The 12,938-nt window shown below is 42.6% G+C and overlaps 1 protein-coding gene across 1 annotated transcript in view; it reads left to right on the forward strand.

Moving 5' to 3' along the window:
• The window catches only part of ADAM17 (ADAM metallopeptidase domain 17), a 42,789-nt gene that overhangs the window by 18,735 nt on the left and 11,116 nt on the right, over positions 1-12,938 (forward strand). The window contains exons 7-13 of the mRNA XM_019650016.1: positions 2,128-2,217; positions 4,052-4,165; positions 6,743-6,887; positions 6,997-7,085; positions 8,262-8,414; positions 10,255-10,454; positions 12,100-12,203. Of these exons, the coding sequence (XP_019505561.1) occupies positions 2,128-2,217; positions 4,052-4,165; positions 6,743-6,887; positions 6,997-7,085; positions 8,262-8,414; positions 10,255-10,454; positions 12,100-12,203 (895 nt within the window). The remainder of the gene's footprint in view (positions 1-2,127; positions 2,218-4,051; positions 4,166-6,742; positions 6,888-6,996; positions 7,086-8,261; positions 8,415-10,254; positions 10,455-12,099; positions 12,204-12,938) is intronic.

The raw sequence follows: 12,938 nt of genomic DNA on the forward strand, positions 1-12,938 counted from the left end.
CAGATGCTATATTATTTCGTAAAGTATTTGAGGGTTATCCCCTGAGGTTCTTACATTACTGCATAGCGATTCTAGTTTCAAATTTTTGAAAACACATTTTACCTTTGAACTATTATTTCCTGCACATTAGAATTTTTATGCCTTTTAGGTTTAGGGAGCGTTCATAACATAGGCCTCCCTTCTTTATACAAGTGAATTCTTTGAAAACATTGCTGCAATAGTGGCAGGGATCTATACTGGACTCTAGAGCATGGGTGAATGCTCTAGAGTGAGGAAAAAAAAAGTATTTGAACCTGTATATTATTTTTGCTTACATGTAAATTTCAGAGAAGATGGTCAGTTTGGTTTATATCATATAAAATAACTAATTATTGGACTATAACTGTGTGAAATAGATGGGACTTTCATGGTCATAACTAACTTTCAGACAGAGATGTGAAGGAAAGATTACTGAAGTACTGACACTGGATTTTTAAGCTTTTACTGTTGTAATTTTAAAAGTCAGGGGCGTCATATTGCGCTGCCATTTTTTGTTGGTATGACTTCATTTGTCATGATAAGTTGGCACTGACCAAAATACTGTTTAGGAAAAAAAAGAGAATGCAGCTATTCACGAACCTAGAGCCCAGTGCAGTTAAGACTTCTTTCTCTTTGCCTTGCTTTTCCCATTCTCTGTGTTTACTGGTGCCCTCCCTCACCCTTCTTTCCCTTCTCTTCCATGTGAGTGAAAGAATTCATTATGAGGTTAGAAGTAGTGTGTGAAGTCATTGTAATTCTCGTTTCTTAGTAAGAGAGAGCCTTTCTTGCTTGAAGAAGTTTCTTAATATGGGCCTTGTATTAGGAGCTCCTCTTAATTTATTTCTTTGTTCCTTACACCAAGAATATGAATATAATGAGAGGTTTAGTCTTAAAAATTGCATTTCTTAGTCCTGCAGTTACTATCGGCAAAGAAGTTCCCTAGACCTATAATGTACTTCCCATTTGCCCGAACATACCTCATCTTCCCAGTTTTTTTTTTTTTTAAAGATTTTATTGAGGAATTGGAGAAGGGGAACAGACAAGTTGCTGTCCTTTTGTTCTTCAGTCTAGTTGTGGAGGACGTTGGTTCACTGGCCCATGTTGGTATTATCATCGTGCTCTTCCCGGGTGATGCAGTCGCTCGACGGTCATTGGACAGCCACTCACGGCAGCTCACGCCAGCTGCCGGCCACTCATGCTGGCTGCTGGCCACTCACAGTAGCTCATGACAGTCCACTGCAGCAGGAGCTGCAGCCTACGCCGTCACCAGTGACTCCCAGCAGCCCAGTTTCAGGTTGAGCTGTTGTTCACCATCTTAGCTGTAGAGGGCGCAGCATCACTAGCCCTCATGTGGGATCCGAACCAGGGCCCTGCTGCTCAGAGCTGGCGTCCCAAGCCAGCTCTTAACCAATGTGGCACTCGGCCGGCCCTCATCTTCCCAGTTTTGAGCAATAAACTATTCTCTTTGAGATGATAGGTAATGAGCATTTTGTTATGTGCCGTGAGCCGTCCTTTGCTGTTGTACTGTCCCTCTGCCCACCTTTCCCTCTTTCCAAATCAGAGCACAGAAGAAAGAAGGAATCGAAACCTCATTTCTCTGGCTCTCCTTTTACCTGGTCCTCAGTGCTGACCTTCGTCCAGTGAGGGGCCAGGAACAGTCAGCAGTGTCTGGCACTGCTCCTTACCTCTTTCTGGGGAAGGTGTTGGAGGAACTTGTCAAGAGAGCGCAAAGACAGAATACTTTTTAGAAGAGGTTATTTTAGGTTAATTGATTATTAACTTGCACTTTCATAGTTGACTACAATGGCAGTTTTTAGAAAGCCTGTTACTGGGTATTTTGGTTCCATATACAGTTGATTACTTGGATTTGCGTTAAACTGTTCCACTGTTTGATTCTAGTAACAACACTTTGGGGCTAGGAATCATTTGTTAGCACTGTCAGTGATAAAGAATAACATCTTAAAGTTAGTTTTTGTAATTGGTAGAAACTTTTACCATGGCCTTTTTTCTAAACTGATTTTTTTTTAAACCCCTGCAGAACTTGTAACATTGCAGAGTAGTGAAGATACACATAATGTCTTTCTCTCACTCTCTCTTTTATACACACAGATAGAGCTGATTGACAGAGTTGATGACATCTACCGGAACACTTCGTGGGACAATGCAGGTTTTAAAGGTTATGGAATACAGATAGAGCAGGTATTTATCAATGGATGTGGCTTAGATTATTCAGCTGAGTTATGTGATGTAAATATTTGTCACTTACATTCAAACCCCCAAACTTATCTTCAACTTTAATCATAAATAAATAGATTATGAAGTTTTCTGTCCTTAGAGTTGTTGTTGGTAGAAAGCCTTTTTATGCTGTTGTGACCTCTCCTTTCTCTGAATTCATGGCCTTTTTATTACCTGCATTCCTTTCTTTTTCTTTGATTATACTTTGTCTTTAGTTAGAATCCTAGCATGTGCTATTGAATCCTTAGAAAAGTTACTCAGAAATACTGTGTACTTTGCAAGGCATTTATACATATAGAACCATTAGATCTTTTTTCCCCCCAAATCTCCTGATTTCTTACAATCTATTAATAGAGTATGTCCAATCATATATTAATGTCATCTTAATTATATCTCATAGTAAAAATAGTTCCAAATTGATAAGACTAATTAAAATGATTGTTCTGAAATTGGGTATTGCTTTGGACAGACATTTTGATATGGAAGTTATTGTTTTGATTTTTTTCTAGGCGCTCTGTACTAAATTAACCATATTCTTTTAGATTCTGTAGATAGAATTTCAAGATTAAAAAACATGAAATCATGCATCGAACTTATAAATGTTAAACTTTTATAGCACTTGCATAAAACTAAGAATTATTTTTCCCTTTTCCATTCTTTTACTGTTTTGCATTTTCTTTTTTTAAGTTATTATTTAAATAGGTAATAGATACACATGGTACAAAAGCCAGTGAAAAGTAAGTCTCCTCAATCTCTGCCCGTTGTCAAATCGTTTTTTTCCCAGAGACATCCATGTCATTAGTTTCATGTGTATCTTTCTAGAGATAATTATGCATGTATAGCATGTGTGTATGTATGTATGTATATTTGACACATTGGTGGTATGCTGTACTCTTTTGGACCTTGCTTTTTCATTTCATGAATATGCTGGTGACTATTCCATTATGATACATATAAAACTGCCTTACTTGTTTAAAATAGCTGCAACATGTTTGAGATTTAGGGGACCAATAAATGAAGCTCCTTTTTGCTTTAGAACTTAGAACCACTTCAAAAAATAGGTGTGATATAGGAGATAAAAATATCAGCTGTAATGGTAGCAGATGGATTGGAAGATGTGGTTTGGCTGTGCAGTCACTGTGGGCTTCCCCCTATTTTATCCCAGAACTGACTTTGACCACGCACCACCAAAGCTGCAAAGCCCAGCACAGTGAGCAGAGTGGATCAGAATATACCCTCTGCAGGCAGGCAGGCAGAGCCAGAACAGATGCCAGAAACAGCTGGGCTGAGTGCGGCTTTGCTCCTTTCCTCAAACTCGCCAGTTGATATAGTTCATCTTTGGAGAAAAGCCTTTGTTTCTTTTTTTTTTTAAGCAGGATTAATATGTATTTGCACTATACGAGCAAGGAAAAGCCCCTGTTCTTTATAATCTTTTATTCCTGTGGTACACAGTGATGTGCATCTTATTCTGTATCTCTATGTCATTGATTATAGTTGAAATAAATGTTTTAGGCTCATGGAACCCAAGTCCTCATTTTTTCTAATTAAATATAGAGGAAATGAAAATTTGGGAGTACATTTATAAATTTATAAATCATTGACATATGTTTTCCATATCATATGCTTTTCACTTTGTTTTTAAGCATTGAATATTTAGAGCTGAAGAATTTTATGGAATTTTGGTTCTAAACATTTTTTCTAGAATCACACTTTTTTAAAAAAAATCTAAAACAATACAGTATTCAGAGTTTGTGAATTTTTCTGAAGTGTTCTGAGTATATTATCTCTTTAAGTATAGATTCGCATTCTTAAGTCTCCACAAGAGGTAAAACCTGGTGAAAAGCACTACAATATGGCAAAAAGTTATCCAAATGAAGAAAAGGATGCTTGGGATGTGAAGATGTTACTAGAGGTAGGTTGTGGAATCCTGGATATGATGCTGTTAACACCACTTTGTGATTTCTAATGCGTGGGTCATGTCTGCATTAACAAAGGGTCATATTAGAAAAGGTGATTGAAAACCAGGAGCGGCCCAGCCAGCTGCCCCAACAGTGACCTTATCCCCTGCAGCAGGGCACAGTACCATGTGCAGAAAAGCTGTGAAAGCAAAAAATGCTAGAAAGCAATGCTCCTTATCCAAGATATCTGTGAGAACCTAATGAAGTAATGGGACTTTAGAAAATAGGTGGATACCCACTATATAAATTTTTCACACCCATTTTGTTAGTTCAGGTCTCTGAAACTTTTCAGTGGATCTCTCAGGTCAGTAATTATCAGATGGTATGAAAATGTATAGTAGAAATATAACTTGGAGAGCTGAAAGTTCTCTCCAAGAATTTTAAGTTTTTGTGTTCTTATTCTGGTAATAAATCTAAAGATAGTTAACCTAAACATTCTATGGCGTATGGATTCTTTCCTCAATATGATATGACTTATCCTTTTTGCCATGTGATTTCAGTGTATGAGTTTGTGTGTCCTCTTGCTTCGTTGTAACATGACCTTCTATGAAGTGATTGTGCTTATGTTTTAATAGGTTGGTAATATATTAGTTTCCTCTTGGTGCTCTAACAAGTTACCCAAAATTTAGCAGCTTAAAACAACACTTTTGTTTATCTAATAGTCTCCTGGATTAGTCTAGGCAGAGCTGGGCTCATCTGGATTCTCTAGTGAGTTTCATAAGGTGCAATCAAGATTTCAAAGCTTGAATGGAGTTACGGGATGTTATCAACTCTTTATCCAGTTTGAGCCCCATGGAATGAATACTCTGTATAGTAAGTACTCTGACCTTATCTAATTTGACCCACTAGCTACCCTGAGAGGTAGGTTGTGATAGCACCATTACTCGTCTAAAGAGACTCAGGACTGCCAGCAACAAAGTACCACAGCCCAGGGGCTTCAACAGTAGACATTTATTTTCTCTCAGCTCTGGAGGCTGGAAACCTGAGATCAAGGTGTGGCAGGGTTGGTTTCTTCTGAGGTCTGGTCTTTTTGGCCGTCTTCTCCCTGTGTCCTCACGTGGTCTTCCTCTGTCTGTCTGTACCCCAGTCTCATAAGGGCAGCAGTCCTGTTGGATGAGGCCCACCCATGTGACCTCACTGTACCTTACCTCTCTAAAGGCCCCATCTCCAAATACAGTGACATTCCACAGTGCTGGTGGTTAAGACTTCAACATACGGATTTTGGGGGGGACACAGTTCAGCCTGTAACAGCGAGGTTAAATGATTTGTCCATGGTTAGTTATATAACTTAACGACAGAGCCAGAGTCAAGTGGCCAGATCTCCTGACTCCTAGGACAGCTGAACCATTGCCCCTCTCTGCTTTTCTGGGGAGGAGCAAAAGGGATGCATTTGACTCTACAGATGCTCCTCCAGTTCTCTTCCGCAAGGCTCCTAGCAGATTCCCGGAAGCCTCATCCTGTTACCATGGAACCATCTAAATCCCGGTGTGACCAGGGCGGCATCTCCTGGGAGTACCTTACTCCTCATACAGGGCTTCCTGACCGCACGTTTCAAGGCATCAGGGCCTTTTTAAATTGGAGGCTCTGGCTTGTTATAGTAGAGGTTTTTAAAGTACGACGTGGAGCCCTTTTAAGAAAAAAAAGCAACAGTGCTGACTTAAATGGATTTTAATCTAAATTTTAGTAACATAAAACTAGATAGATATGCTTTCCTATGAGTTGATATTTATAACTCCTATACATTATAAAACCAAAGCAAACTTAAAAAACCCTACAAGACCGACAGAATCCTTCAAGTACTTCAGAAGGATCTGTTTTGCTATGAGGTGCTGAGACCCCCTGGAAGGAGATATCAGAGCGCCGAGTCTGACAGAACTGTAAGGTCTCCGAGGGCTGGGCTCTTAGTTTCTTTTCTTTCTTTTTTTTTAAGATTTTTTATTGGGGAATGGGGACAGCCAAGTTGTTGTCCTTGAATCTTAGTTGTGGAGGGCGCAGCTAGTTCAGCTCCAAGTCCAGTCACCATCAGGCCAACCGTCGGCAGCTCGCTGCTGCTCAGTTCAAGGTGCCGTGTTCAATCTTAGTTGTGGGCGGGCACAGCACCATCCATGTGGGAGTTGAACCGGCAACCTTTTTAGGAGCACATGCTCTCACCAGCTGAGCCATCCTGCCAACAGCTCAGCGGCAGCTCAGCTCGGGTGCAGCTCACTGGCCCATGTGGGAATCGAACCAGCGACCCTGTTGCTCAAGAGCTCGCACTCTTAACCAACTGAGCCACTCTGCCAGCCCTCACTCTTAGTTTTTTAAAAGTGCTATAAAAAGCTCCCAAGCATTTCCCTTTTGTGCCCCCCACCCCCCAAATCAGATGAGAGTCTGCTCTTCACCTGTGTAGGTGGGTGAGAACTGTGGGTAGGGAGCATTGCACTGCACTGCACGAGTTGGTGCAGACCTGCAGTCAATCGAATGGGACTTAGGAAACATCTTTCAGTTTCATGGAATTGTTAATCTAATTAAGAATACTTTCTTTCTTAAAGCAATTTAGCTTTGATATAGCTGAAGAAGCATCTAAAGTCTGCCTAGCACATCTATTCACATACCAGGATTTTGATATGGGGACTCTTGGATTAGCTTATGTTGGTTCTCCCAGAGCAAATAGTCACGGAGGTGTTTGTCCAAAGGGTAAGCTTTCCATTTGTTGTGTGACAAATGTGACATGTGTGACTAGCATGCTGATTGGGTTAGAATTCTGTACTAAACAAGCAATGTGTCTGTTTCCTTTCTCCTTTAGCATATTATAGTCAAATTGGAAAGAAAAATATCTATTTGAATAGTGGTTTGACCAGCACAAAAAATTATGGTAAAACCATCCTTACAAAGGTATGTTCTTTTATTTTTTAAAAGGATAGATTTTGTGTTTATTATAGTTGTGTATTTATGTAGGTATCTTTTTAAAAAGTAATACATACTGGCTTTTTTGTTGGTTTCTGTCTAAAAACACGTGTTCTTTGGTGGAAAATATGAAAATAAAAGCTACCTGTCAGACTTCTTTTGAGACCCTTCAGGATCATTGTTTTTCCTGACAGCGTCCCCCTGGGAGCCTCTCGTCCTGCAGCTGCCCTGTGGCTGCTTGTTCCTGGCCCCGCAGTGTAGCTGCTGTTGTCTGAAGACCTCCCTAAACTACTTGCTGGACCCCGTGTTCTTCCTCCTGTTGATTCACACCATCATTTTGGTGTGGCGTTTCCTCCAGGAGCCTCCTAAGAAAGGGCACATAAGAGACAAATTCTCGAGAGTTCGCATATCTGAAAATGTCTACCCTAACTCTCAGCCTTGATTGAGGATTTAGCTGGGTGTCTTCTCAGTTGTCTCCGTATTGGAAGGCATGGCTCCATTGTCCTTTAGTGTTTTTTTCTATTAAAGATTCTGAAGTCACTCCCAATTTTTTTATCCTTTGTATATGACCAGTTTTTTTCCTCTGGAAGATTTTAGGATCTTGTTTTTGCCCAGATATATCCATTAGGAGTGTGTTAGGCATATTCTAGAAAAATCCACGTAACAGAAAATCCAATAAGCAGTGACTTAAATAATGGAGTATATTTGCCTCAGTCAGCGGGAAGTCTGTGGATAGCATCCTGTGGGGGCTGCAGCAGCTGGGTGATGCCCTGGGGTCCAGGACCTTCCCCACTCTATCAGCCATTCTGCCTGATGCTTACCATCTCAGGGTCACAAGATGGTTCCCTTCTGTTTTTCAGAAAAGAGGACAAAGAGTAATCTGTCCCTTTTAAAAAGCTTCTCTGGAAGCCCCACCCACCAGCTTCTGTTTATATTTCAGTGGACAGAGCCAGGTCACAAGACTGCCCATATCCTCAAGGGAACATGGGAAGGTGGCTATTTTAGCTGAGTACATTGCTGCCTGAGCAGAATTAAGGATCCTTTCAGGATCTGGTTAATTAAGATCTGATTAATCAGGACCCGATTTAAGATAGCAGGGCCCAACTGGCCGAGCAGGGGAACGTTGGGTATCGGGAAACAATGTTTTCTTTACATGGTCCTTAGGAAGCTGACCTGGTTACAACTCATGAATTGGGGCACAATTTTGGAGCAGAACACGATCCGGATGGTCTAGCAGAATGTGCCCCAAATGAGGACCAGGGAGGAAAATTCGTTATGTATCCCATCGCTGTGAGTGGAGACCACGAGAACAATAAGGTGTGTGTCTTGGAGTGTCTTTATGTGGTTCGGAATGAAAGAGGCTAATTATAATGGAAGCTCAGAAAAGCTCTGTTTTAGAGATGGAACTGTAAGTGACAAAGCACCTTGAAACTTGGTGTTTTGGAGTGAAACATGATCCATCTAAATCTGGTTAAAACGGTCATTTAGACTGTTTGGTATTAAGATTAATCATGTAGAGATTTGGGCTAGATGGAAAATTAGTGATAGCTTGTGTTGGAGTTCTAGATTGCAACTTTAAGTTAAAAACTTCCTGTCATTTCATTTATAAGTTATTCATTTAAATGCTATTATGTCATAGTTTGCATGTTTTCATAAACTATTGCGACAAAATACATAATTTGCCAGCTGAAAGCCTCCCGTGGGAAGGCTTTTTTTTTTGCCTTTCTTGTTCACAGCTCTGTCTCCAGTGTCTGGTTAAGGGTATGTGGCTCATAATTGTGTCGAGTCAATGAGTGAACAATTTACTGTTGAGCGTTTCTGATAGGGTATACTAGTTGACTTGGGATTTTGGCAACAGTTTCAGACTTTAAGAGTGGCTGTGATCTTAGAATCTGAACTAAAAGTGTTCATAGATGTCTAGTCCTTTCATTTTACTTGAAGTTTAGCAGCACCAGGCAATGTAAGGAAAACATTGGTTTCGTTGCTGAGTTAAAGAGGGCTGGGGGAAGGGGCTAGGAGAGTCTGTCTCCAATCAGGAAAGACGGTAATGTTATTTGTCCTGACTTCTCTTTTGAGCCAGGCACCTTAAATGTCTTCACTATAAACATTAATTGGAAGATCCTTTTTAAAAAGTCCAGTTAGTATTTCTTTTTAGGGTGAGAGGTCTTGGATAATCTTCCTGAAAGTGTTCCCTTTTGGTATCTCATCAGTGGTCACAGTCACCTGTGGAGGGTCCTGTGCGCTTTGCTCTTCAGGGGCCTCGTGGCTCTTGTCTGGGGTGAAAGTGAAAACCATTTTAGCAATTTGCTGAGAACTGTGGATACCCTACCTTAAGAAATAACCACACTACGTTTTCTCCGAGTCTCTTAGCCCTTTTCTTGATCATTTCAGGTGGTTTGGAAAGTAGATTCTGTTTCAGAGCTTTTGGTTAAACTTACCAAATTTAGAAGGGGGCCATTTCCGTGGTTCTGTACCGCAAGTGGGGAAGGTGAGGTAGAGACCTCCTCTGAGACACTGGTCACCTTAGAAAACTCAGAAAAACTGTTAAAATCTTGGGGACCCATGAAAACTTTTAGGTAACAGTTTGGAATTTAATCTATAATAGACTACATGTAAATGTAATATTATGCCTCTTAGTAAGCCCAACTATTTAAAAACTTTAAACATGACTCATTCATACAAATAGCCAGGGAAAGAGGAGGTGAACCGGAAACAGACCCTGTTCTGTGTGCCCGAATCATTATGTTTAGGAAGACAGTGGTTTGTGCCCCATTCTCATGTCACCTCAGCATGCCATGCCTGAGGAGGGGACGCTTTAGAGCCTGGTGGAGCTCACGACTGTCTGCTCATACTGGACCGCTTGTCCTCTCAACCTGGCAGGGATGTTTGGCCTCAGCCTGTGTGTAGCTTCCCTTCCTCTGAAGCACTTTAGGCTCTTCACCAGATCCTCACCAGCTTTTTAGCATCTGACAGAGGGGATAACTCAGTTCCATGTAAATGCATTTAAAGTGACAGCAGTGGAACCTGACAAACCTTCAGGTGGCTCTGGTTGTGACTTTCACATTAAGGGTTTATTCCTAGAGAAGTGGTATAAACACTTACATGGGAATGAATTTTTATGTTAGTTTGGGTCCTTTGTGGCCTTTTTTCTCTTAAGATGTTTTCAAACTGCAGTAAACAGTCCATCTATAAGACCATTGAAAGTAAGGCCCAGGAGTGTTTCCAAGAGCGCAGCAACAAAGTGTGTGGGAACTCCAGGGTGGATGAAGGCGAGGAGTGCGACCCCGGCATCATGTACCTGAACAACGACACCTGCTGCCACAACAACTGCACGCTGAAGGAGGGCGTCCAGTGCAGGTGAGACCTGCGCCACGGGCAGCCGGGTGGCAGGGCTCCCGGGGCATGGCAGTTGAAAGTGCAGACAGGGGCTTTGGAGTCCCTGAGAGGGTGTGGTCTGTGCACGTGTGCATATGTGTGTGCGTGTGTCCTCTCCTTTGCCCTTACAGCAAGAGAAATGCTTTCCGGAAAGCAGCTGGCCATTATGTAATGAAATCCTTAATCTCTATGCTCTTTGATAACAGAGTTCAATCCCACAGCTCAAAGAATCTCCTAAGGAAACAGATGTACAGGAAAGATGATTAACAAGGATGTTCGCAGCATCATTCTTTTATAACTGCAAAATATTGGAAACAGGGCCGGCTGAGTGGCGCGATGGTTGAGAGCTGGCTTGGGGTGCCAGAGGCCCCTGTTCGGATCCCACATGTGAGGGCCAGTGACACTGCCCTCCACAAAAACAAACAAACAAACAAAAATGTTGGAAACAAAATGACAGTTGGGATATAAAGCAATTGTGTGTCTGCAGTAGCTTAGTGATGGGGAGAACTGTTGAATGGCATGAACTAAATGTGCAGAAAGCAGGTCACAAGTTAGAAGGTGCCTGTATTTCCATTTTTATGTGCACTGAGAGAGCAGCGCCTGCTGTAGAAGTGGGAGGGGAAGCTTTGGTTCGTGTGAATGACAGGTTTGACTGCCTACCGTGCGCCTGAGCATTGTAAGGGCTGATGGGGATAGGGCTCGGCTGCCTAGTTTCTTGACCATTGCCTTTCACCTGTTGTTTAGGCCTGTGTCTTTTTTTTTTTTTTTTTTTTTTTAAAGATTTTTATTGGGGAATTGGGGGGATGGGAACAGTGCTGGGGAATTGGGGGAAGAAGAACTGTCGTTTTGTTCTTCAATCTAGTTGTGGAGGATGTTGCTTCACTGGCCCAAGTTGGCACCATCATTGCGCTCTTCTCTGGCGAGGCAGATCAGTCGCCGGCTTCTGGATGGCCGCTCACTGCGGCTGCTGGCCGCTCACGCTGGCTGCTGGCTACACACGGTAGCCCATGGCAACCCACTGCCACAGGGGCTGCAGCCTACGCCGTCGCCGGCGACTCATGGCAGCCCAGCTCCAGGTTGAGCTGTCGTTCAGCATCTTAGCTGTGGAGGGCAGTGTCACTGGCCCTCATATGTGGGATCCGAACCGGGGCCCTCTGGCATCCCAAGCGAGTTCTTAACCATCGCGCCACTCGGCCGGCCCTGTGTCTTTTTTCTTTTAATTATTATGTTAAGTTAATGAAAACTCAGGACACCAAGATTTTTTTTTTTTTTTTAGCTGAGCCATGCTGCTACCTATTGGCAGCTCAGCGGCAACTCAGCTCGGGCTGGGACTCAAACCTCTGTTGGCTCAGAGCTCGCACTCTTGCGTGAGCTCCTAACCAACTGAGCCACTCGGCCGGCCCCCAAGATGTTTTTTAAGGACGAGTCACTTAAGACCACCCTGTACTTACTCTGCTTTGCTGCTGCCTGATTCCACGTTAGGAAGGGCAGACAGAGTGTGGGGTGCGCCAGCCCCTGGGAAATCTGTTTATGCGGGAGTGGGTGACCCAGCCAGACCTGCTATCTTCATGGTGTGAGCTGTGGCACTGTCCTTTGACTTAAACCACCCCTGTTTGCTCTCCTGCAGTGATAGGAACAGTCCCTGCTGTAAAAACTGTCAGTTCGAGACTGCCCAGAAGAAGTGCCAAGAGGCTATTAATGCAACTTGCAAAGGCGTGTCTTACTGCACAGGTACGTCCTGTTCTCGTGCAATACTTTCCTCAAGTGCGTATGTGTGTTTGGGAGGCAGGATTGTTTCACTTGGTTCAGAGCAACCCTTTTTAACCCTGTGGAGAATTGAGTTGATTGTGCTCCTTAGTTTGTGGCACACTCATCACTGGTCTGTGGTTTCTTTTCATTGTTTATTTCCCTTTCCTTCACTTCATTTTACCACTTCATGCTCCTTCCTCTCATAGGATCCATTCTAATGTGTTTAACATTTGTCTGGATATGGGCTTGTCCTTGCAACATGTGTTACTTTGTGTCTGTGTGTTTTTAACGTGCCACAGTGGTATTCTACCTTAGATCTTTTTTAAACTCAGTACCGTGCTTTTCCAAATCGTCTCCCTTGAGCTGTACAGTGTCTGTTGGCATCTAGTTCATTGTTTGGGGCACCTGCCGAATGTTTAGTCACGAGACTGTTTTACTCTGTTCACCGAGCGCTTGGCTTGCCTTCATCTCGATACGACGCCCCCCGGGGCTGTCAGAGTTCCCTGGGTGCCTGAAGGCGTGGGGTCGCCTGGTCACGAGGGCAGCACTGTGTTGGTCTCTAGAACAGAAGTACTGGGGTCAGTATCACCGTCAGGACGCCACCATCAGGTCCACCGTCCTTGCCAGTGCTGTCTTATTCTTTGCCAACCTAATGCTTGTAAAGTGATTTTTCATCCTTCCTTACATTTTTCTTGAAGATCTGTTTATATTAGCTAT

This window comes from Hipposideros armiger, unplaced genomic scaffold (assembly GCF_001890085.2).
Source record: "Hipposideros armiger isolate ML-2016 unplaced genomic scaffold, ASM189008v1 scaffold_137, whole genome shotgun sequence".
In the NCBI taxonomy this organism is placed as follows: Eukaryota; Metazoa; Chordata; class Mammalia; order Chiroptera; family Hipposideridae; genus Hipposideros; species Hipposideros armiger.